The sequence below is a fragment of the Suricata suricatta genome, chromosome 14 (genome assembly GCF_006229205.1).
Source record: "Suricata suricatta isolate VVHF042 chromosome 14, meerkat_22Aug2017_6uvM2_HiC, whole genome shotgun sequence".
NCBI lineage: Eukaryota > Metazoa > Chordata > Mammalia > Carnivora > Herpestidae > Suricata > Suricata suricatta.
The window spans coordinates 22,875,608-22,901,661 of record NC_043713.1 but is presented as its reverse complement, the minus strand read 5'-3'; the positions used below and the strand labels follow the sequence as shown (position 1 = coordinate 22,901,661).

The 26,054-nt window shown below is 35.8% G+C and overlaps 1 protein-coding gene across 3 annotated transcripts in view; it reads left to right on the top strand.

Moving 5' to 3' along the window:
• Positions 1-26,054, top strand: part of SMAD4 (SMAD family member 4) — a 117,015-nt gene that overhangs the window by 62,246 nt on the left and 28,715 nt on the right. For all 3 annotated transcript variants that reach the window (XR_003902770.1, XM_029922674.1, XM_029922673.1), the window contains 7 exons: positions 12,501-12,879; positions 13,689-13,863; positions 14,282-14,311; positions 18,936-19,148; positions 22,881-23,000; positions 23,095-23,211; positions 24,648-24,698. Coding sequence is in view for 2 of the 3 variants with exons in the window: in XM_029922674.1 (XP_029778534.1) it covers positions 12,631-12,879; positions 13,689-13,863; positions 14,282-14,311; positions 18,936-19,148; positions 22,881-23,000; positions 23,095-23,211; positions 24,648-24,698 (955 nt within the window). In the remaining variant the exon portion in view is untranslated. The remainder of the gene's footprint in view (positions 1-12,500; positions 12,880-13,688; positions 13,864-14,281; positions 14,312-18,935; positions 19,149-22,880; positions 23,001-23,094; positions 23,212-24,647; positions 24,699-26,054) is intronic.

Here is a 26,054-nt window from a genome sequence, read left to right as displayed (position 1 = left end):
TGCATATACTCATCATATTGTAATTTGTTTCACTGTCTTTTTGGTAATTTGTAAAGTGAAGTATGGAGACTAGCATAGACTAGATCAGTGCTTTGTGAAACGGACAGCACATCAGACTTCTAGAGTGGTTTTTAAAGATAGGGCTCCACTCCGGATACATATTTAGTAGGTCTGTGCTAACCTACAGGGGATTCTGAACACCTCTTTTGAAAGAATAAACACCTCTTTTGAAAGAATTGATAGTTTCCTTTGTTTCAAAGGTTTTAGGAAGTGTATTTTTCAGTTAACAGTTACTAAAATTCAGTCTCTTAGAATAGTGTTTCCCAGGGCACCTGGGTGGCTCATTTGGTTGAGCATCCACCTCTCGGTTTTGGCTCAGGTCATGATCTCATGGTATGTGAGATTGAGTCCCACATTGGGCTCTGGGCTGATGGCATGGAGCCTGCCTGGGATTCTCTCTCTGTCCTCCCCCCACTTGCTCTCTCTCTCTCTCAAAATAAATAAACATTAAAAATAATTAAAAATCATTTTTCCCAAAGTGTAGTCCACAAAATCCTTGGGTCCCCATGGCACTTTTAGGGGACTCATGAAGTCATTATTATTTTTAATGTTTATTTGACTTTTAGAGAGAGAGAGGGGGAAATAGAGATAAAGAACAAGCAGGGGAGGGGCAGAGAGAGAGGGAAACAGAATCTGAAGCAGGCTCTGCCTGTCAGCACAGAGCCCGACCTGGGGCTCAGACTGAAGAACTGTGAGATCATGACCTGAGACTAAGTTTGATGCTCAGCTGACTGAACCACCCAGATGCCCTATCAAAATTATTTTTATAATAAAACATGTTACTTGCTGTATTTCTGTGTTGATATTTGCACTGATGGTGAGGAAGAAGTGGGTGGCACAGCACTTGTACCTTAGCATGAATCAGGGCAGTGGCATTAAACTGGATGAATCGTCACTGTGTGCTTCACAGCCAAACACATGTGTTAAGCATTTGAAAAAGTGTTGATTTCACTTAAGAATATCCTTGGTAAAGCAGTAATAAGTTTTATTTTTAAAATCTCAGGGTGCCTGGGTGGCTTGGTCAGTTAAGCGTCTGACTTCAGCGTAGGTCATGATCTCACGGGTCATGGGTTTGAGCCCCGTGTCGGGCTCTGTGCTGACAGCTAGCTCAGAGCCTGGAGCCTGCTTCAGATCCTGTGACTTCTCTCTCTGACCCTCCCCTGCTCGCGCGCTCTCTCTCTCTCTGAAAAATAAATAAAAACATTAAAAAAATTTAAAATCTCTACACTGGAGTGCATATCTTTTTAATACTCTGTGTGATTCAGTGGAAATGTGCATAAAGTACTTCTGCACATCCAAGTACAAGATCCCTCTCTAGGAACATTACTTGTGTGGTTGAGTTGCGAGGTAAATTAACTGTTTTTGAGTGGAATACCAGTCTTATTTTTACTTAAAAGAATGACTGAGAGATGTACCATAGTTACTCATACTTGGGTATTTGTCAGGTATTTCCTTGAAAGTTAATGAAGTGGGCGTGACACTCAAAGAGAGTAACTAGTTGTTGTCAATGATAAAATCTCATCTTTCAAGTGAAAATTAGATTTGAAAACTTGTATCTGCCACCCTGGGCTTGCCAGCTGTGTATACGTAAAGATTTTTCTGATGAGATTGGTGGTGATATAAAGGAATATGATTTTTAGAAGATGTATATTGTGTAAGGAAATGTGTCAGCATTGGGAAGATCTGTATAATTCATTGAACCAGTCTTTTTTCAGTGACCAATGCATGATGTTACAAGATATATCACCAATATATCACCAGTATACACCAAACAGAGCCAAGAAATTCATTGAAATGGTTTCAGATTCCACATTGCAGCTAACCTTTAACGATTGCCATTTGGTGCATTTTGGTGTTGAATAAAAGATGAATAATCATTATGATCTAAAAAGGCTATTAAGGGGCGCCTGGGTGGCTCAGTCAGTTAAGCGTCTGGCTTCGGCTCAGGTCATGATCCCACGGTTTGTGGGTTTGAGCCCATGTCGGGCTCTGTGCTGATAGCTCAGAGCCTGCAGCCTGCTTCGGATTCTGTGTCTTCCTCTCTCTCTGACCCTCCCCTGCTCACACTGTCTTTCTATATCTCTCAAAAATAAATAAAAAACATTTAAAAAAAACTATTAAAATACTTGTCCCTTTTCCCAGTGTGTATGTGTGTGAGGCACATTTTCTTTATGTTCTTTAACCAAAACAACAGATTGAATGCGGAAGCAGGGGCACCTGCCTGGATCAGTTGGTGGAACATGCGACTCTTGATCTCAGGGCTGTACAGTTGAGCTCTATATTGGGTGTAGAGATTACTTAAAAATATAATCTTAAAAAATAAAAAAAGCTAGCAAATATGAGAATCTAGCTGTCTTAAGTTAGATGTTAAAGAAATTAGCAAAAATGGACAACAAGTGTCATTTGGAATACTGATGCTTTTGTTTTGGAAAATAGTAATTTTTCGTAAAACATCATATTAAACATAATGGGCTTATTATTTTAAACTAATTTAATAAAATACATATTTAAACACCTTTTAGTTTTAGCACATAAATGAAACATTAACGAAAGCTGTTTGGAATTCTCAGTAATTAAGAATGTAAATAAGGGGACCTGAGACCAGATAGTTTGACAACTGCTATTTTTTTAAATGTTTGTTTATTTTGAGAGAGGGAGGGAGAGAGAATGAGCCTGGGGGAGGGGTAAAGAGAGGGAGAGAATTCCAAGCAGGCTCCATACTCAGTGTAGAGCCCAATCCCACAACCATGAGATTATGACTTGAGCCGAAATGAAGAGTCAGATGCTTAACTGACTGAACCAACCAGCCCTCCCCTCGACAACTGCTATTTTTAAAGTTATTAATTGTGTATATTATTGACTAGATTATGGATTGATTCCAATTTTTATGCAGTTCATGTTATATCACTGTTATTTCTATGAATGTTAATTCAATTTTTGCTTAGTAATTATGTATTGGAAAACATGTATCAGTCAGATTTTTGTCAAAAGGGGAATTCATTGGCTTGGTCTGAAAATAGAGCTGGCCTCAGAATGCCAGATCATGGGTCACAACCAGCCAGTATCAATCACCAGGACTCTGTCTTGGCTTTGCTTTCCTTTCTGTTAGTTTTACGTCTTGGGTCAGGTTGAGGTTAACTACTCCCAGTGGAAGGCCCAGCAGAGAGAGATATTTTTCCCTTTGTAGTTCCAACAGAAGTCCTGGAGCTGTGTCATTGATCTGACTTGGGTCCTTTCCCATCTCTGAAACCACTAGTGTCACTAGGGCTGCCTCTGGTTAGTCAGCCTGGAGATCGCCCCACCTGACCAGATGGGGAGAGTCTGCTTCAAAAATCAAGTGCAGAATGGTTGGCAGACAAAAAACAGGTGTCATAATCACAAAGACGACTTTGTTGATTTTTATTTTTTAAAAATTTTTTAGAAGTTTATTTATTTATTTTGAGAGAGAGAGCGTGAGCGAGCAGGGGAGGGATAGAGAGAGGGAGTGAGAGGATCCTAAGCAGGCCCTGCACTGTCAGCACAAAACCTGATGTGGGACTGGAACTCACAAATGGTGAAATCCTGACCTGAGCCAAAATCATGAGTTGGACACTTAACCAACCGAGTCATTCAGGTGCCCCTGTTGATTTTTCTTTTAACCTCTAGTTTATGAGTCTAGAAAAATATTAATTTATTTGGCTTACCAGAAATTTATTTTAACCTTAATTAAGCTCTTTAAGTTTATTTGTTTATTTATTTATTTATTGAGAGAGAGAGCCAGAATAAGTGGGGGAGGAACAGAGAGAAAGGGAGAGAGAGAATTCCAAGCAAGCTCTGCACTGTTAGTGCAGAGTCTGACATGGGGCTCCAACTCATGAACTGTGAGATCATGACCTGACCTGAAATCAAGAGTCGGACACTTAACCTACTGAGCCACCCAGGCACCCCCTTAATTAACCTCTTTAAAGGTCTGTTTCCAAATATAGTCACATTCTGATGGGGTTCTAGGGGTTAGTGCTTCAACATATGAATTTGGGGGGAAGAGACATTTCAGCCTATAACACTCCATCAATAACAGTATTTGAAACTCTGATATGAAATACTCAGATCAGGCGTATCTTAAGCTCCTAAGATTCTCTTGATTCTGTCACCTCGTAGGTCTTTAGCAGCTTGTTCTGTGTCAGCTGCTGCTCTAGCCCTCCTCTTCTGTTTGAGACTACATGGTTTCACCATTGGAGGTGACCAGTCACTGAGGCCTGCTGCAGAGCCAGACTGACCAGTCATCACCCCGAGTTTCTGGGCTCTCTTCCTTGGAGACATGGATGAGATGCTGTGTGGTGGGGCGTGGAATCTCGTTTCTGGTGGGAGGGAGACACAAAACCTGAAACAGGATCTAGGCTCTGAGCTGTCAGTGCAGATACAGAGCTTGAACTCATGAACTTTGAGATCATGACCTTAGGCCAAGTTGGACACTTAACCAACTGAGCTACCCAGATGCCGTGAAGCAAACTTAAAAAAAAAAAAATTGAAGCATAATTGACATATAATATCCTATTAGTTTCAGGTGTATATTGTGGTGATTTGATGTTTTTATAGGTTATAAAATTATCCCCACAATAGGTCTAGTTACAGTTAACTTTTAAATAAGATTATTTAAGGTAAAGCTGAGATACCAGTATGACAGTTTACCCAAGACCAATGGATGAACAAGAAGCCTATCTCTGAATTTGTGCTTGGTAGTTCATTTTTTCTTTTTTTTAAGTTTATTTTGAGAGAGAGAGTGTGTGCACGCAGCAAAGGAGCGGAGAGAGAAAGAGAGAGAATCCCAAGCAGGCTCTGCTGTCAGCGGAGAGCCGGATACAGGGCTCCATCTCATGAACCGAACTGTCAGATCGTGCGTGATCTGAGCTGAAATCAAGGAGATTGAGAGTCAGATGCTCAACCAACTGAGCCACCCAGGATCTTAAGTGTTAGCACAAAAACATTCTTTTCATTTGATTGTGTCATTTGCATCTCAGATTTTATAATCATTGATACCTGTGCATTTAGTCCTTTGTGCTCTTTGGATTTTTTTCTCCAGTTGCCCTTAGTTTAAGAACTTCAATTCTTAGACCTTCCTCTGTTTAGAATCTAGGCTATAACTTATGTTGTGGGCAGTTGAACTAAGCCTGCACACCTTTTTATGTTTTCTGCTTGTAAGCCTATTGTTTGAGTTTCTTTCTAGTGATATTTCACCATGCTAGGCTTTTGTTTTTCATTTGTTAAACAAAAGTATTTGTCTCATATTCCTGTATTAAGTAATTTATTGATCATTGATCAAAATACCTATAACTTCTAGAAAACACTTGTTTCATATATATAATACAATAATTCAAAAGTAAATAGCCATCTGAGAAAAGAAAAGTCAACATTCATTAACTAAAGTTTATGAATTCCCATGAGAACCTCTCAGGCCAGCATTCAGCTTTTTCTGTTTTAGAGAGTATCTTAATTAGCTTGGCTGTTTGGCTCTGTAGTCCATGGAGTTCTGTTAGACCTGTGGTCAGTATCAGGTGAATAGTTTAGGATTAATAGCAAGGCTAGAGACAAAACACAGTAGGTGGGTAGACATAAGGGAACCTCTGTCCCTTTTGCTGACTTTTTACCTCCCCTTACCCTCGTCATCATGGGATGGTTTATTCTATTACAGAGCCTTTATCTAGCAGCTCTTTGTTAGTTAGAGACTTTTAAATAGGCTTAACTTCTCTATTGAGCTCTTCAAACTCAGTATATTTAAAACTGAATTTGTTATTTACCCTTTTAAAATCTTTTATTCTCTCTTTATCATTTAGTTAACCAACAAATGGTTTGACTGCCCTTCTTTTCGCCCTTTATATTTAGTTGATTAGAAAATCTAGTCCATTCTACCTAGAAACATTGGTTTTTCCTTTGTTTCTATTGCCCATGTACCTAATCTAGGCCCTATCACTTTTCTTTTTCTTAAATTTATTTCTAATGTTTTATTTATTTTTGAGAGAGAGAAAGACAGAGGGCCAGAGAGAGAGGGAGACACAGAATCCGAAGATAGGCCCCAGACTCTGAGCTGTCAGCACAGAGCTCGACGTGGGGCTCGAACTCATGAACTGTGAGATCATGACCTAAGCCAAAGTCAGATGCTTAACCAACTGAGCCACCCAGGCACCCCCCCATGACTTTTCTGATCACTGTCTCCTAACTAGATTTCTGTTTCCTTTTCCAGAGTTATTCTCCAGTCTTTTACTGTAGTTTTCTTTCTAATGAAAATCTAATTTTGTTATTTCTTCCCCTTTCCTATGGTGAACTAGACAAAACATCTGCACTCTTACCCCTCTGCTTTTCCCGATTTTCCTGCAGCCTGGCAAATTCCTATTTAAATGTGGCAGTTATTAGTATTATTCCACCAGTATTCTGAGGCCTCTCTTCTGGCACATGGTAGTGTTGTGTTTCTCTGCCTCCTTCCCCCACACTGAAACTACCCATGGCCTTGGGTGTCTCAGCTTCAGCACTGTTGACATTTTGGGCTGGCTAAATTGTGGGTTGCTGGTTTGTGCATTGTAGGATGTTTAGCAGTAGCTCTGGCCTTTATCCACTTGATACCCAGTAGTACTCTGCCTCCCACCTCCCCATTCCAGTTGTGACAATCAAAAATTTCTTTAGACATTGCCAAAAGTCCCCTGAGAGACAGTTTTTTCCTGATTGAGAACCACTGATGTGGTCATATAACTTTGGCCAATCAAATGTGATAGCCTTTAAAAGACAGTATGCGAGTTATCCTATCTTTCCTTTGCCATTTAAGGACATAAGTAGTGATGGAGCCTTTGTTAGCCTAATCCCTGAAAGATGTTAGTAAGCAGTGACCTTTTTTTATCTATGATGGACATATAGTTTAGTTTATACAGAAAATAAACCTTTGTTTTAAGCTACTGATATTTTGGGGGTTGGTGGTTGCTGCAGTGTAGCCCAGCCTAGCCTGATACATCATGCTAAGAGTTACCTTATCTCTGGACTTCCAATGTTTTCTCATTTATGGTCGCAAATCACTTTAATACCTACCTCTATTAGCGTCTCTTACTTAGTGTAGTAATAATTTTGGATCTTCTCGATTAGTGGTTCTCAGTTGAGTAAGTACTGCTGTTTAAGGGATGTTATGGAAATTAGTGAGAGGACCTTTGGTAGCTGGGGGAAGGGATGCCATCCTATAATATGAGGGACTGTGAAGAATTACCATGGATCCCGTAGCACTTTCACATGCCCAGAAACTCGTGTAGGAGGAAAATGTCATAACTAGCTTAGCATCTGACTCCCTATTAAAATTTTTAAAATGTTTTATTTATTCTTGAGAGAGAGAGAGAGAGAGAGAGAGAGAGATGGCTTGAACAGAGAAGGGTCAGAGAGAGAGAGAGAGAGAGAGAGACAGACAGACAGACAGAATCCGAAGCAGGCTGTAGGCTCTGAGCTAGCTGTCAGCACAGAGCCCGATGTGGGGCTTGAACCTACTAACTGCAAGATCATGACCTGAGCTGAAGCCGGACGCTCAACCGATTGAGCTACCCAGGCACCCAAGTATCTGACTCTGAAATCTTAATGTATACTCAATTTTTCATGAATTAAGTTTTTCTTAATTCTTTTTCTTAAATTGAAGCTATGTTTGGAATTTTAACAAGAATTCACCATTTGGGGAAATCCATATCACCATCTGCAGTGCCATTGTGCTATTTGAGTTGTCAAAACAACACACCTGTCTTGGAAGGTGTGAATTTGTCATAATTATGCTGTCATCATGATTGTGATTCAACATATAAATGCAAATATCATGCCTGAACATTTTTTTTGAAATGCACACTTTATTATATGTTAATCTTTTTCTCCTTATATTTCAATTAAGCCATTGTAAATTTTTTAAAAATAAGTATGTTAGAACGTTGTTTCAGGGTAACTAAGGGGGTAATATATATTACTTGTTAACAAAAATGGGATTTTTTTGTCTGATAGAGTTAAGAACCACTTTTTGATTATATGCTACTTGGTTTTTGTATCTGAAGTGCTTTGTGCATATTAATAGATACAGTGTTTGTTGAATTGGTCAATTTATGGTTCCCAGATTGCTTTTATGTGTACTCTGTTGCATTCGATTACCATAGAGAATCTGTAAAGTTGGCAAGGCAGATCTTGTTCCCATTTTATAGATAAGAGAATTGAAGAACATATTAACTTGCCTAGTCAGCCTGCTAGAGTTTTAATCAGAACTTACATTTTATTTATACCATTCTAGTACCATTGTCTATCATTCCATACCACTCGTAAAAAAAAAAATTATAACTCAGAACTGTTTAATGTAGGAAAACACCTATATATCCCTCTTGGTATTATTTTATTTTTTAAAAAGATGTTTATTTATTTTGAGAGAGAGCGCACCTGAGAGAGCATGAGTTGGGGAGAGGCAGAGAGCAAAGGAGAGAGAGAATCTCAAGCAGCCCATCATTGTCAGTGGCTGTCAGCACAGAGCCCAATTTGAGGCACCATCTCACAACTCCCGTGAGGTCATGACCTGAGCCAAAGCAAGAGTCCAGTGCTTAACTGTGACTAAGCCACCCAGGAGCCCGGGTATGCAAGGAACTTTATATTATGTTTTAGACTCTTGTGATCATAGGAATTCACCAAGGATAAAATCAAGAACATGGTGTTTAAGAAAGCAAGGACCTTTTTATCAGTTTTCAAAGAAAACTGTTGAAACAGTTTCTAAGATACGTTGAGGCCCCAAATAGCTTAAGTTGTAGGAGTGGTAACATCGGAGTGTGGGGAAATAATTACACTCAAACATTTAATTATAAATTGGTACAAATCTTTTAGAATGTAATATAAGAAAATGAATTCAATAACAAAAATTTTGTATTCTTTAAAATTTGTTGCAAGGAAATACCATAGAATAAAAAAGCCATAGTCAATCCATATTTGCCTTATATATATCAGGAGCTGTGCATGGTGCTGGGAATTTCTAAGGTGAGACAGTTTTGCTGTTTTCTTGAACTTCTAGATTTGTGGCAACAGAGCATAAGACAAACACATAATCACATAACTGTAATATAACGTGTTGGGTTGTAATTGGGGTGTGTTTTAAATTTGAGGGAGGGGATCAATTAACATACCAGGGAATACACAGTAAACACACCAGGAAAGTTGTTCTCCAGGATTGGTGGGGAGAGGAGACATTTAAGCTGCATTTTGAAGGATAACTAGGACTTAGCCAGGTGGATAAAATAAGACTGGATGTTTTAGGCAAAAGAAATAGCTTGAGCATAAGTCTGAAAGTACATACAGAAATGCGTTCATTTGATCATGGGAGCACTTACATGTGCTAGGAGTTGGGCACATCTAATGAATAAGACAGGTACAATCCCTGTACTGTAGATCTTTCAGTCTAGATATTAAAATCTATGTGAGGTTGGGCCACCTTTGAGTTGAAGGTGTGTTGTTGCTGGCATGCACAGTGGTTTTTCTCTCTTCCTCTTCCTTCCTCCCCTTTCTCCACAAATAAGTTGCTGATACTTAAAAATGAGATTTATATACAAATGGGCATTGCGGATTGGGCAGCGGTGGTTTAGCATTCTCAAATGCCACTTCTATAGGAAGTGAATAGTGTCCACCCATTTTTGATGGGTGTGCACTTGTGCTTCTCAGTACTTTTCTTTAAACCTGAGATATTTATATAATTTGGCTCCTTCAGAGGAGTTGTGAGTCCTGAATGAGTGATTTACTTCTGTCCTTGCCCTTCGGAATTTTCTTTGACAAGTTTTAATAGAAATACAGGAAAATGAGTAATGTATTTTAGGAAAATCTCCTTTTCAAGTAAACATTTTGGTACTCAGACTATAAACTAACATTTTAGTACTCACTGTAGCTGCTTTTTACTGAACATTATGTGTTAGGCTTTCCATGTAGTTTTTCTCTCTTGAGCTCTGTATACTCCTTTTAATCCAGGTTCAGAGAGTTTAACATAATCTGTCCAACTACTTAGTGTGAGAGCTGGCCTTCTAATCTAGATCTTTGACTCCATTTCCTCCCACCACCCCAGGCAGGTAATCTTGGGTTATTCAGAAAATCTACCTTCAACATGTATTTATCAAATGTGGGCAAATGCTTACTATTCAAAGGTAGAAGAAAACTTTCTCTGTATTGGGCTAATTTAGTTGAGAAGATAGGCATTTATGTAAAGTAGATAACAATAGAGGGCAACAGGAGTTAAATACCAAGTGATTGATAGAAATGCGTCAGAGGCCCAAAACTACAACAGCTTCAGGGAGAATAGAGAGGAGACTGCTGGAAATGACTAAGGTAGAGAATCCTGTAACTTTGTGAGAGAATATGGGGGTAGTAAAAGAGAGAGGTAAGTCAGAGATGACTTATCATGATTTCTAATGCTGGGTAATTGAAATTGAGTGGAATTAAATAAAGTAAAGGTCATCAGAAGAGAACCAGGCTTTGGTAGAGACTGATGAGTTAGTTTTATTAATTTGGTTGGGAGGCAGGTAGTTTAGTAAGCTCTATGCCCAATATGGGGCTTGAACTCAGGACCTTAAGAACAAGAGTTACATACTGTACCAGCTGAGCCAGCCAGGCACCCTAGTGTGAGGGGTAGATTTTTAATGATTCAAGGAAATAGCAAAAGAAAATAAAAGCAGAATAAACATGGAATATAATGTCATCAACAAACAAATTAAAAACAGCTTAGCCTAAAGTATAGCCTCCACCCCTGCTTTATTCCATTTGTTCTTAGGCTGATGGGCTTTTCTTATTCCATGTGGGATCTTAAGGTTAGATAACTTTCTTTAGTTTCACACATATTGATAGATTCTTCATTGATATTCATTTTCTATATTATGATTTGTGTTGAAAATAATTTACTTTATTGCTTTTACACATAAAATCTTTTGAGGAATTCAGTGGTCCTTAATTTTAATAACTTTATTGATGGGTGCCTGGATCAGTGAAGGCATCTTACTCCTGATTTTGGCTCATGTCATGATCTTGTGGTTTGTGAGACTGTGTCTAGCCCTGTGTCCAGCCCTGGGTCACGTCAGGTTCTGTGCTGACAGCACTGAACCTGCGTGGGATTGTCTCTCTCCCTTCTTTTTCTGCCCTGGCCCCAGGTGCACAGGCTTGCGGCCCTCTCTTTAAAAAAACAAAACAAAACAAAACAAAACATTAAAAAGAATAATAACTTTATTGCGATATGAGTCATATATTTTAAAATTCACTCTTTTAAAATGTATAAGTCAGTGGTTTCCATGTAGTGATAGAGTTGTACAACCATCACCATTATCAATTTTAGAACATTTTATTAGCCCTAAAAGAAACTCCATACCCTTTAGAGTTGCCTTTAGCAACTATTAATCTGCTTTTTCTTTGTATGTAATTGTCTTTTCGGATATTTCTTATAACTGGGATTATATGATATGTGGCCTTATGTGACTGGCTCTTTTCACTTAGCATGTATTCGAGGTTCATCCATGCTTTAGCATGGTAACAGTACTTCATTTTTTTTCATGACTGAATAATGTTACATTGTGTAGATATAAATATATATACTCATTTAAATAGCCACTAGTTAATGGACATTTGTATTACACTTTTTGGCTGTTACGAATGATAACTGCCGTGAACATCTGTGTACATAAAAGTTTTGTGTGGACATAGGTTTTCAGTAATCTTGGGTGGAATTGCTAAGAGTGGAATTCCCCGGGCCATATAGTAACTGTGTTTAACATTTTGATGAATTGTCAAACTACTTTCCAAAGTGGCTGTATCATTTTGCAATTCCACCAGAAATGGATGAAGGTACCACTTCTCTACTTTCTCACCAATACTTATAATTACCCTTTTGCTTTACTCAACCTAGTGAATGTGAAGTGCTATCTCCTTGTGTTTTTGATTTGCTTATTGGCCATTCTTTGGAGAGATGAGTATTAGAATCCTTTGCCCATTTGAAAATTTGTATTCATCTTTTTACTGTTGTCAGTGTGTCTTTTAACAAAGATGGGTGTTTTTAACTGATAAACAGCATTTCATATCAGGTGATGGTAAATTTTTCATGTGTTTTATGGTAGACGTTTAGGTTTAACCAGTCAATCAACTGTGTTTTAAAGTGCTGGTCTTCATTAGTAATCATTTTAAAAAGGCATGTTAAGATTTAATTTTTGGGTGCCTAGTTCAGTCCATAAGACTTGATTGAGTATGCCCCTATAATAATGAGAAGCCCTAACTTTAATATTTTTTCTAATGTCAAAAATAGCAACATTTTAACTAAGTTATTTAAACCTCTGAGTACCAAATTTAAATTATGGACATGGAATCTTTGACTTAACTGGAGCAACTCTCATTTTTTCCCAAGTAATTGAATCTACTTTGTGAAATGTGTTTTAATGTCTATGTCTCATTTTTTTTAGGTTATCCTGAATACCACATGCCTAATAATTTTCCTTGCAACATTAGCCATTGTTTTTCACTGCCTCCAAAAGATAAAAATTTCTCCGGACATTGGAGACCTATTTGATTTAAAAGAAATAACTTTAACAAATGGACAATATGTCTATTACAAATACACCAACAAGTAATGATGCCTGTCTGAGCATTGTACATAGTTTGATGTGCCATAGACAAGGTGGAGAGAGTGAAACATTTGCAAAGAGAGCAATTGAAAGTTTGGTAAAGAAGCTGAAGGAGAAAAAAGATGAACTGGATTCTTTAATAACAGCTATAACTACAAATGGAGCTCATCCTAGCAAATGTGTTACCATACAGAGAACATTGGATGGGAGGCTTCAGGTTAGTCTTGTTCTAGAGTTTTTCTATATGTTTTGTAGTGGCAGAGAAAAATATTCTTACTTCCTTTTAAGTTACTATTGGATAATTTAATGTTTGCTCCATTTCTTAGATACTGTACGTCCTGTACCAATATTCATTATGGGGATATATGGAAGACTAGATCTTCCATATGATAAAGATATATTTTAAAAGTTTTTTAATGTTATAAGAAAAAAATTCAAAGTAGAAAATTTAGAAAATAAAAAGGAAGAAACCGCATACCTTTAGCACTTTGGTATTCATCTTTGTAGGGTTTTTTCTTCTTTTTTTTGGTATTATATGCACATTTAAAAAAACTGAGTTATATTTGGTCCTTTTATATTTTAGAAATCTGATATGACATATTTGGTACTTTTATATGAAATACTAAATAATTCAAGCATATCTTTAAAATTAAGGGTTAAAAGCTTATATATTAACATTTTTAAATTTCATTTTCATTTTTTGTATAGAACTACATCATATATCTTCTATGCTGCATATTTTTAAAGAAACATACAGAAATCTTATGCCATTAGATTTAAAATGTTTATTTCTAGATTTTAGGAATGGTTATTTCAACAAATTCATACCTTTTTTTTGCATTTTAAAAACTTAAGCACAGGTCTTGAAGAAATACTTTAGTTCATAAATGTTTCTCATTTAGGAAATGGGGGTTATAATACTGACTTTGTAGGATTGTAAGAATTAAATGAGAGTATATATTAAGTGTTTTATTTAGTGTGTGGAGTATAATTGATGATCAGTAAATGGTTGTTTCTATTTCCTAGGTGGCTGGTCGGAAAGGATTTCCTCATGTGATATATGCTCGTCTCTGGAGGTGGCCTGATCTTCACAAAAATGAACTCAAACATGTTAAATATTGTCAGTATGCATTTGACTTAAAATGTGATAGTGTCTGTGTAAATCCATATCACTATGAACGAGTTGTATCACCTGGAATTGGTAAGTAGACTTTGCTCTTATCCTTAGATACACAAAGGGAAAAGATCTCAATAATTTGATTTTTCTATGTTAAATTATAAATTTGGAGATAGCCAACTAAGATTAAAGAATCAGATATTTTTAATGAAATATAAATATTTAAATTTGGACTTTGGAACAGATTTGTATTTTGACTGCTAAAACCATACACTATAGCTCATATTCTGCCCGTTTACAACATTATTTTTGAAAAATAAGATGAAAGGCATTATAGATTGAATAGTTTATGTATTGTCAGTTTTAAATAGTATTTATGCTACTATTCTTGGATTGAAATAGTTCATGAAGTAAAATTACGTTTTGTAATTTTAAATACAATGGAAAATATTTTCATGGTAATGATTAATGTTTCATTTCTTTTCCCTTTTAAAAAATTAAGATCTCTCAGGATTAACACTGCAGAGTAATGGTAGGTAATCTGTTTCTTGTAACTTTCTCTGTTTTCTTTTATCCTGTCCCTTCTGTTTTTTACTGACCGATAATTAGTTTGTGTGAGTGCTGGTAACGTTTATAAGAAAAATACTGCTTTGGAAATTTAGATTCGGGGGGCATTTATCAATATTTAAAACTGGATTTAAATAGGCTGTTAATTCTTTGGATTTGAACTACCACTTATGAGGAATATTTTTTGGATTGGTAAAAACAGCCTATTTTGGAAGAAAATCTCACAGAACCAATTTAAATGATTATAGATAACCCATAATGTTTGGTAATTTTGGAGTCATGTATAACCTATCCTTTAAAAATACCAATATTCTCATTTTTCTTTATTTCTCCCTAACTCATTTTCATATATATTAATATTTTTTCAGTCTTGTTACATTTTGAGTCAATAAAACAAGGCCACTTTAACTTTCATAGATAATCTCTAATTCTGTTTTGAAAAGGAGAGTTTTGAGGTGGGGAAGTGAAATCAATGGGAGGGTATTTTTTGTTTTGTTTTTTAGTATAATATTTGAGAACAGAGATCTGTTACAACTTTAGCACTATTACTTAGAAGAACATGTTAATGAAATAAAATTTTTGTAGGAGCCAACTAATTTGCAGAGAAACTGTCATAAAGAACCACTGTCATCTTAGAAAGGTTTGCTGTTGTTCTGGAGGGAAATCCGTGGGTTGGCACCTCTGGTTGCAGAGTCTTAGGTTGGATCAGAATTACCATCTGACCTTAAACAAAATTTAGGAAGAGCATGAAAGTCTACTTGTTTTTATTGTCCATTTTTCTTCTGTGTCATGAATAATAGAGGAAGATTGTAGTACCTTTTGTCACTTGTTCATGGTTAGTAGGTTTCTGAGAACAGTGAGTTGGTAATGTGGTAGTGGTCTGGGAAGGGTACCTTTAAGATTGGTTAAAGTCCTTGATATTATGTCATTTATTTTTCTCAAAGTAGATACCCATCAGATTTTCACCATTCTCCATCCATGTTTTTGGAGAATTAAAGTACTAGGGTTTGGGAGACTGTAGAGATAATTATATCAGAATCAGTGGTGGTGCTTATGAGGAGATCCAATTCTGAGGACTCTTCACACTCCTCCCTTATCCTAAAATACTGCTGTCATGAGTATCTGCTATTGGTCGGATTGTGTGGATGATGAGCTCCTTTTTTTTTTTTTTTTTTTTTTAAGTGGCTCTAGTGCTGTGTTAGCCTTGTAGTTCCCCCTAGTGGTTGTTAAGGCCAGGTTCAGTGGCTGATTTCCTCAGGAAACAACAGATGTTTTTCACAGTCCCTTCTAGATTTGGACAAAGATATAATACAAAGCCAGGTAAAGAAAAAGTTAAGAAAATGGGTTAAATCTTTCACTTTCGAATTGGAATGTTGGTGGTAATCATTTCTAGCCTATCTCCTATTTTCTGTGAAACTTTCCATGACCACATCAGCCTGCATATTCATTTTAAGAAATATTTAATGAGCATGTATTGCTTGGTACTGTGTTAGGATCTAGGGATGATAGGATAAATAAGGTATGTTTTCTCCATTCTTGGTAGCTCACATTCTAGTGGAGGAAGGAAAAGGTAAATGAGACAGCAGCAATAGCATCAGACAAGTGCTGTGGTCTGAGGTGAGCCCAGTGGCTTCAGCTTTTCTGTCCCTTATACATATTCCTTACCCATCATAGGACATTTTACATTCACTACCTGTATGACCGCACTAAAAGTCCAGTGAAATCATCACAGCTAACACTTACTATGTACACATTTGTGTGAGGTACTGAGCCAAGGGAATTCAAGTGTTGCACCATTCCCATTATCCCCTCCAGGGTAGGTGGCAGTGTCCACACTTGATTAGATGAAGATCAAGATAGACATCTAGAAGGAGCTGGAGTAATGTACTCAATATTAGATACTTAAACAATAGAAAAACATTATAAAAGAGTGTAAGTTCTGTGAGAGGAGAGAGTTTTCTTTTGTTTATTAATGTATCCCAAGTGCTAGAACAGTACCTGGAACATAGGTGCTCAGTAAATATTTATTCAGTGAATGAATCTGTTGAATGCTAGTCCATAAAGAGAAATAACTTAATAGTTTGGTGTCTGTTTATCTGGACTTAAAAAATATATACTATATGTTTTTTAATTTTATTTTTTTGAATAGGCAATACATGGTCCATAAATCAAAATACTATAAAAAGGTATACAGTGAAAAGAAGTGCTCCCACCCTTGCCCCCATTCCCCCCTACCTCAGGTAATAACTTTTCTTAGTTTCTGGTGTTTCCTTCCAGGGTTTCTTTATGCAAAAATACATGTATTAATTCCCTCCTTTCTTAAATAAAAAGCATATTGTGCACTTGTTCTGGACCTTGCTTTTTAAATTTACAGTGTGTGATTTTTTTAAACATGCATGTGATCATAGTGTACAATAGTGTTTTGTAACCTACTTTTTTTCTTATGCAAAAAGTATATTGCAGACATCTATCCTTGATACCTACAGTTTTACCTAAGGGACATGGTTTAAGTTATTTGAGAAGGAGACTTGTAGTCAAGTTGAAGTCTCAAGCTTACATTTTGGGAAGGTTTAGTCAATGTATTAGGCAAAAAAATATCATGAGGCATAAAGTAGAATAATTGTTACAGTTGCACATTGAGCCGAAGTGTCCACTGAAAACCAGAAGTGATGAAGTTGCCAACGATTTTCTCAGATCCACAGCTTTCTTCTTATGTACTAGTAATATCAATATCTAATAAAAAGTTCCTAGTCAGAATAACAACAAAAACTCTAAGATGTCCAGGAATTAGAGATGTCAGGATCTATATGAAGACAATTATAGAACTCTGTTAAATAATACAATTTTTAAAAAAGATTACATAAATGCAGTAATAGTTTGTGACCCAAATGATTTTTTCTTGTATTTTTATGATTTGGCCAACATTCGTGATGAGTGGTTGGGTCCAGTTTTTTCTTTTTTTACTGATATATAGTGATGTGTTAAGCATTCTTTTGGCTATCCTTTTGTTTCCCTAGAATTTTTTTATTTTTAAAATGTTTTTAATTTAAATTTTATTCTTTGAAATGTTTGTTTTGAGAGAGCAAACATGAGCAGGGGAAGGGCAGAGAGCGAGAGAGAGGGAAAATGAATCCCAAGCGCAGAGCCTGAGGTGGGGCTTGAACCCACACACTGTGAGATTATGACCTAAACCCAAGAGTTGGACGCTTAACTGACTGAGCCACTCAGGCGTCCCTTCCTAGAATTTTTTAAGGAAAAACTTTTTGGAATGGAATTTACTGGTCTTAAATATATCAGTGTCTTTATGACTTGATGCATGAAAAAGCCCTTTGAGAGACTGTATATAGAAATTTGAGCAATGGATGATTATTCTTTTAAATATTCTCAATTTAAAAAAAAGGTCATGATGGAGCACCAGTTTGGCTGTCAGTAGATAATGCAACTCTTGATCTCAGGGTCATGAGTTCAGGCCCCATGCTGGGCATGGAGCCTACTTTAAAACAAAAAAGGCCATGTAACTAATTGGTATTTATGTATAATCAATGTTTTCAAAAGTTGACATAAGGAAAACATAAAGGGTGCTAGATGTTGATTCCTAATTGAAAAGAGAATGTCTTTTTGTGGACTGTTAATTGTTTAAGAGAATCTAGTATTAGAATTCAGTGAGTTGTAAAATTCTGAGGTAGTTTTAGTTTAGGATCAGTAAAGGGTTATTTGCTAAAGATAAAAAGCATACCCCACAACAAGAGCCTAAAACAAATAGGGAGGTTCTGGGCAGAGAACAGTTGACATTATCAGTACAGTCTAAGTTTTCTTTTTTTCCTTAAAACAAAGACAATTGTTCCCTAATTTGTTAAAGGAAAAGTGTTGTTTTATCAGCTAGAGTCTAGGTTTGCTTAAGGTGTAACCACATAGGTGAAAGTAGTTGATTGAGTTTTTTCACACCACATATTTATCAAACATCATTATTTTATTTGGATTTCTAGAAGGAAATTTCAGTTTGACTTACCACTTAGGAGTTTTCTTTTTGGTTCTAACCCTGTAGGGGACATTCAGTACATTTCACTTTGAAAGCATGTCACTTAACAAGTCTAAATAAACTATTAAAAAAAAAACCCAATAAGTCTAAATCCTGGAATTGGATAGCTGTCAGATCCCACTCATTTCTACAGTGTGAAGTTAGCAAAAAGATAATAGCTACGTACTTGATCTCAATTTGGTCTTCTCATCTCGATAAACATTTTCCCCAGCCTTTTGCTTTTCGTATATCTCATATGTTTAAGATAATTATTACTTCTAGGTTAATCAGTAAACTAAGGAATACCTCTTCAGGACCATTGCTGGAAGTTGTTGGAGTATAGTCTATCTTCAAATTTCAGGGAGGGTCTGTCAGATGAATTGATAAAATATGTCTGATGTCACTATTTCTAAGTATACAGTTTTTGCTGATAAAGTAGTATTTTCAAATACTATGAAAAAATTCTGAGTTAGAGTTATTTACATTATAGTTTTTAGATGTTATTATCATACAAGATTTTTTTTTCTTGTAACAGAAGCTTATAAAATTTTAAATGTGTTTTTTTATATAGCTCCACCAAGTATGTTGGTGAAGGATGAATATGTTCATGACTTTGAAGGACAGCCATCATTATCCACTGAAGGTCATTCAATTCAAACCATCCAGCATCCACCAAGTAACCGTGCCTCAACAGAGACCTACAGCACCCCAGCTCTGCTAGCGCCGTCTGAATCTAATGCCACCAGCACCACCAACTTTCCCAACATTCCTGTGGCTTCCACAAGTGAGTAATAGAATCCAGTGTAGTCAGCAAGTTGATTTTCCCTATTTAATATGTATATGTATCACTTGGAGGAAACTCCAAGTAAAAATTAAAAGTACTGTGATATCTTTTATTGGAAAAGGTCTTTCAGTTGGTTCTAGAAAAAATGGTGTGTGTAATTTTGTAATTGATTAAAAAAATTTTTTAATGTTTAGTTTATTTTTGAAAGAGTGTGTGAGCAGGGGAGGGGCAAAGAGAGAGGGGTACAGAGGATCTGAAGCGGGCTCTGTGCTGGCCCCAGAAAGCCTGAGAGGGCTCAACCTCATGAACTTCGACGTTGTGACCTGAGGCGAACTCACAAACTACGGGATAGTGACCTGAGGTGAAGTCGGACACTTAGCTGACTGAGCCACCCAGGCTCCCCTACTTAAGTGTTTTTATGTTGGTGTACAGTCAACTTGGAATTTTAGTAATAACTTTGATTATAATATTGATTTAAATTAATGGCCTAATTTGTACTGCCTCTACTATTACATGCAGAAATAAGAATTGTCTTCAGCTTTCAGGTATGTTTTAGAGAAGTGTTTGAGTAGTTAACAAGTAGTTTGGGACCCAAGTATTTGTAAACATTTCTGCTAATGGAATTGCCAGCTTTACTTTAATCGAAGTTTTTATTTTGCTTTATCTGGCAGAATATTACTTTATAATAGTCATTTCAGTCTCCCATTGTGCAAATTTAGATAAAAGGATCTTGATAAAATTGTTTATAACATACATCCCTTAAGATAGACATTATGTATTTTAGTCAATTTTGAAATAAAGGTAAATTCTACGCATCTGTTTTTTTTTTTTTTTTTAACAAGTCTTTACTGAATGGCTCTTCTCATAGAGATACTGTCTTCTCTGCTACATTATAGAGGCAGAGGGATATTAGGTTTATCTTTTCTTGGGCCTGATCAAGGCAATAATGACTGTTCTGTTAAGACTGCTGTTTATTTTCACAGTGACAAATGTTGCATGGTTTGTTGTTGGCAAGTGGAATCACTTTTTTTTTTATTAAGCTAATTACAGAGCAGTGTCTTGGTATGTGTATGGTGTAACTTGCACCTGGTTGCTAAGGAAGGTGTATCTAAGCCCACCTCAGCAGTAGAGTGTTGTTAGATCTCTGCTGATACGTTGTTAGCCACCAGCATTATTTCTATTTAAGATCAACTGAAATTCAAAATAGAAATTTGATCTTTGGAATAAATTGAGGACTGATTTCTGTAATTGAGTTTACAAGTAAAGAATACCAAACTTTCCCCTTTAATTCGTTTTACCTCCTCACCAGAATATATGTAGCAATATATTTTGGATTTGCTACCTGAGATGACAGTCTCACCACAGACTGCATATTCTAGGTGGATCATGTAGTTTAAGCACATACTTTAGAACCTGGACCCTCTTAATCACTCAGCACTATTATCTGTCTACTCTTTATTTACCAGTTTGTGAATATAGTTGACAGAGTGGTCAGTGATGGATAATAAAAGAAAGCACATACAGCCACCCGAGCATAGATTGGTGATAGAGTACATCTGGAGATTGAATTTGCATGCCTTTGTTGATGCGTGATAAAGTGACTTTGTTCTAACTGTTGTATGCCCTAGAGCCAAGTCTCTTGAAAACCAGGAAAAGTGAAATGAATGAAACGCAGATAGTTTTTCACAGTATTTTTGGATATATTTTCACAATTGAATAGTGATTTTTTTTAAAGAATTTGTTATAAAATGTTCTTGTAGATGTCAAAAAGTGTTGATAGAATTAAAAGGAAAGAAACTGGACAAAATAGGGGAATTGGAAGACTATTTCAGGGGCTCCTGGGTGACTCAGTTGGTTAAGCGTCCAACTTCAGCTCAAGTCATGGTCTTGCAGTTTGTGGGTTTGAGCCCTCATAGGGCTCTGTACTGGTGGTGTGGAGCCTGCTTGGGATTCTCTCTGTGTCCCTCACTCTCTCTGCTCATTCCCTACTTGTGCTCGCTCGCGCTCTCTCTCTCTCTCTCTCTCTCTCTCTCTCTCTGTGTCTCTCTCAAAAAAACTAAAAAAAAGGACAACAATTTCAAATAAGCTTATTTAGTTGTATTGTTTAATTTCATCTTACATACTTGGAATTGTGTAATACAAATATTTAGTACAGATAACAGCCTGTGTTCATTTGGCACTTGAATATCTTCAGGTTTTTTAAGTATCTGTAAATTAAAATAATCTCGTTTCTCCTATACAGGGATACTTTTTGTAAGTTATTTAAGAACCCATGGCATGTACAGTTGTTGAAAGCAAGAGTAAAAATGTCATTAACATTTGAAGATAACTTGGAAAAAATTTTTTGGGATGAGTAGTGAGGGAGGTTGCTAAAAACATCATCTTTAAAAGTAAATTATTTGGGAATATTGAAATAATCTCTTTAACTTTTAATTTTATAATCCTAGCCCTAAAGAGATGTGATTTGTACAGAGTAGAAAAATGTTCCTTTTCCTTGATACTTTGATCAGTGGTATCATTTCCTTTTGTGTATCTTGATTATATTCCCATTTAGATGAGAAAAGATTGAAGTGATAACAATTATGAAATTTCATTGCTTTCCAAATGGGATAAACAATTGACTTCATCAATGCTTGCTTGAAGAAATCAAGCATTTTCCACTTAAAAAAAAAAGACATTAAAAATGTAGGTCATTGGCGTGCCTGGCTAGCCTCGTTGGTGGGGCGTGCAGCGCTTGATCTTGGAGTTGTGGGTTTGAGCCCCACATTGAGGGTAGAGATTAATTTAAAAAATTAATAAAATCTTAAAAAAAAATGTAGGTCAGTAAGCAGTATCGTGGAATGGTTTTGAATAGAATAGAGGCCAAAGGAGTCTTACTCCTCCTAGTATTACATATACAAAGGGTAACTAATTTCTTGTAAATCCAGGAATGTGGTAGTGTTCTTGGAAAGAGATGATTTTTGGTTTTTAAAAGTACATGAAAAACTTTTAAAGTAGCCTTAGAGTTGTTTGTTGTGATATTTTTTGTTTTTTGTTTTTGTTTTGTGGGGGTTTTTTGTTTGTTTTTTTCTTTTTTTCTTTTTTTTTTTTTTTTTTTTTTTTTTTTTTTTTTTTTTTTTTTTTTTTTTTTTTTTTTTTTTTTTTTTTTTTTTTTTTTTTTTACTAGCAGTGCTCTATTGATTGAACAGTGGAGCTTGAACTTTTCTAAACTTCACCTTACCCATCGCATTCCATTTAAAATATTTGTCTGCTCTGCTTTTCTTTTATCAAACCCTAGCATTTTGCTATTACCAGTACTAGTGCTGATAATAATGAATTTCTAGTTTTCAACATTTTCTTGAGCCTGGACTTTTGGAGTCCTGATTAGAAGGGTCTAGAGCTAGATGGCATGGCCAGGGATGTCCTGATGTGTTTCTGAAGTTACTATGATAGGCTAGACATACAGTGGGATTTTGCTGGCATGTGAAGAATATTAACGAAGGAAAAGGCCTCTAAAATTAGCTAGACATTACTTAACGTGAATAATTTTCAACTTTTTCAAGTTAAAGTTTGCCATCATAGATGACTTCAGGGTTTGTTATCTGATAGACCATGGACTAGTTCCACTTTTTGCCCATCTTTATCTATCTTTATAGTCTCGATGATCAGATATAATTGGTCCTTCATTTGCTGTATAGAAACATAGGCTTGCATCTAAAAATGTACCGTATTAATGTCTTCTTGTTCCTCTAGGTCAGCCTGCCAGTATACTGGCAGGCAGCCATAGTGAAGGATTGTTGCAGATAGCTTCAGGGCCTCAGCCAGGACAGCAGCAGAATGGATTTACTGGTCAGCCAGCTACTTACCATCATAGTATGTACATGCTTTTTAAAATATTTTAAGTAGTTGAGAAAAAATAGGCAGACTTTATAAAAGCAAATTAATCCATGTGGGCCTTAATTTTTAGACAGCACTACCACCTGGACTGGAAGTAGGACTGCACCATACACACCTAATTTGCCTCACCACCAAAACGGCCATCTTCAGCACCACCCGCCTATGCCGCCCCATCCCGGACATTACTGTAAGCTCTTGTTTTTGTTGTAAGGGCCTTTTCTTTTTGAGAACTTGTTTTCTTTCTAATTTTTTAAATGTTTTTTACATCTTTTATTCATCTTACAATTTAGTTTCATTAAATGATTACTACTTTTCAGCATTTTTGGTAAAAACAATACTATTTACTTTTCATAGTTTTTTTTTTTATCATACCTTTGTTTTAGATGAGTAATGTTTACTAAGTTTATTTCTCTGTTGCTAATGTTTCATTAACATCCATTGATTTCCATTCATTTGTTTGTTTACTTTGTATATGTTCTTAGATCTCATATATATCTGTATATCCACCCTCAGTGGATTGAAATCCCTTGAGTGTCAAGAACTCAAGGTTTCCCTCATCATAGTATTCAGCATACTGTAGACACTTAGATGTTGACTTTGTGTCATTACTGTCAGGCTTGATTTGGAGGGATTCTCTACTAATAACCATAGCTGGTAGTTTCAGACAGAGCAGGAACATTGTTCATTTGGCTTAGTGAAATCAAGACCATGAATTTTTCATATGTATTAAATTCCTTTTCCTCCATTATAAGGTTAATAGTACCGACGAAAACTTGGAAAATACAGAAAAGTGTAAATATGAAAATAAAAATTACCCAGAGTCCTACTACCCAGAGATATCCACTTCTAATATTTTGTCCTATTTTTTTCTTCCAGTCATATAAATGGGTGTATATACATTTGGGAGAGAAACGATCATACTATATATATTGTTGTATCCTGCTTTTTTCCAATTATGTTACGGTTTTCCATATCTTCCCATAATTTTTATGACTGCCTAGCCCAGCATAGTGATTAAGGTGCTGAGTTTGGTCCCTTAACTGGCTGGATGACCACTGGCAAGTTATATAATCCCCACTAACTAAGCCTTAAGGGTAATAAATAGTAGTATCTGTCTCAAGGAGTGTTGTAAGAAGTAAATGTAATAATGTAAATGTGAAGGGTTTAGCACAGTGTTTTAACACTTAATAACCTCTCAGTTACGCTACTGTTCCATTAGGTAAATATCCTTAATTTAATAAACCTTAAACATTTGGTTTTAGAATGGACCTAACAATTTGAATTATTGTTATATATTGTGTTGTAAATTATACTCTTATCACTTACATGAATAATTCATTTATAATATACATTAAATTTTGCATGTTCAGTTATTGTAAATTGCTTAACAGCACTTGGCACATAGCATTAAAATGTTAGCTATTAAATATCCACAAAAGTAATTAGAGTATTTTCTTATATAAAGCAACCTAAACTAAGTATTTAAATTTTTAGACATTGAATAAGCTTGATCTAAACCACTCCTAAGGTCTGATAGTTATTTTTAAGTAAGGTTTATTAAAAGTTTTAGCATTGGAAAACTTTTAATAAATAAAAATGGGATTTTTATTGTCTTTTCTTTAGGGCCAGTTCACAATGAGCTTGCATTCCAGCCTCCCATTTCCAATCATCCTGGTAAGTGTATTTCAACAATGATTCCCTATTTAGATTTTCTTCATAGTAATGAAAACACACACACACACACATACACACACACACACACAGGTTTTAGTATAGTTACACAGTAACGTAATTTTTTAAATAAGTACACAACTCCTTATGGCATTAGCTCATCAACAGTTTATGAGTAGCTGATATAGTCACGCATAAGCTGTCCATATTTGATATTTGTTAACTGTCTGAAAGAAAAGAACTGTTTTTACAGCTAAAATATGAAGTATCAAAATGCTGGCTTTAACATTGAATAAATAAATATGTAGCAGAGGAAAACTAGGGTTCAAAATAGAACAGCTGTAAAACTGTAGTTTAAAAAGCCAGGAAAAAATGTAAAGTGGATGCTAAAAATAAAAACAATTCACTGTGTCTGTTTTAGCAGATAGATTCAGGAATTTTTGGTTAACTGGAATTTTTAGAAACTTTTGATTAAATTATGTTCAGAGGAGTAAATAGCCGAATCGATTTCCTCAAGTTTCAGTGTATCTTTTAAACTATAGAAGTAATAGGTAGAGAAAGTTTAAACAAAATACTGAAGACTTCTTAACATAAACAAAGCATTTTGATTTATTTTCCTCTATCCCTTGCTATCTTTTTCTAGCTTAGAAAGATGCAAATAAAATTTATCACTTAATTTTTCCCCCAATTAAAAATTTTAAAATATTCTTTTAATTTTTTTAATGTTATTTATTTATTTTTGAGAGACAGAGAGAGATGGCACAAACGGGAGGGTCAGAGAGGGAAACACAGAATCTGAGGCAGGCTCCAGGCTCTGAGCTCCAGGCTCTTGTGGTCAGCACAGAACGGGATATGGGGCTCGAACCCACAAACTGCAAGATCATGACCTGAGCCAAAGCCAGACGCTTAACCAACTGAGCAACCCAGGCGCCCTTAATTAAAAGTAATTTGTTTTATTATGAAGAATTTCAAACATACCAAATATCAGACAGCACCCTAACTGCTGCACTGTATTCATCCCCCAGTTTCAGCCATTATCAGCAAAGGACCAGTTTGGTCTCACTCATACTGATCTCATCTGTTATTTTGAAGGAAATCCTATAAAATTGTTTTATATACAAATCTATCAGCATATGTTTCCAATAAAATTCTGAAAATATATAACTACAATAACCATAATGATCAATTTAAAGGATAACTTACACTTCTTCAAATAGATCTACGTAATTGTCTTAAACAGTGTTCTGTTTGTTATTTTTTATGTTCTAATTTTTCTTCTAGCTGTTAAAAAAAAAAACATTGAGGGTAAGATGTTCAAGCTTATAACACTTCTCATGTTTCAGTTTAAGAGATTTGAAG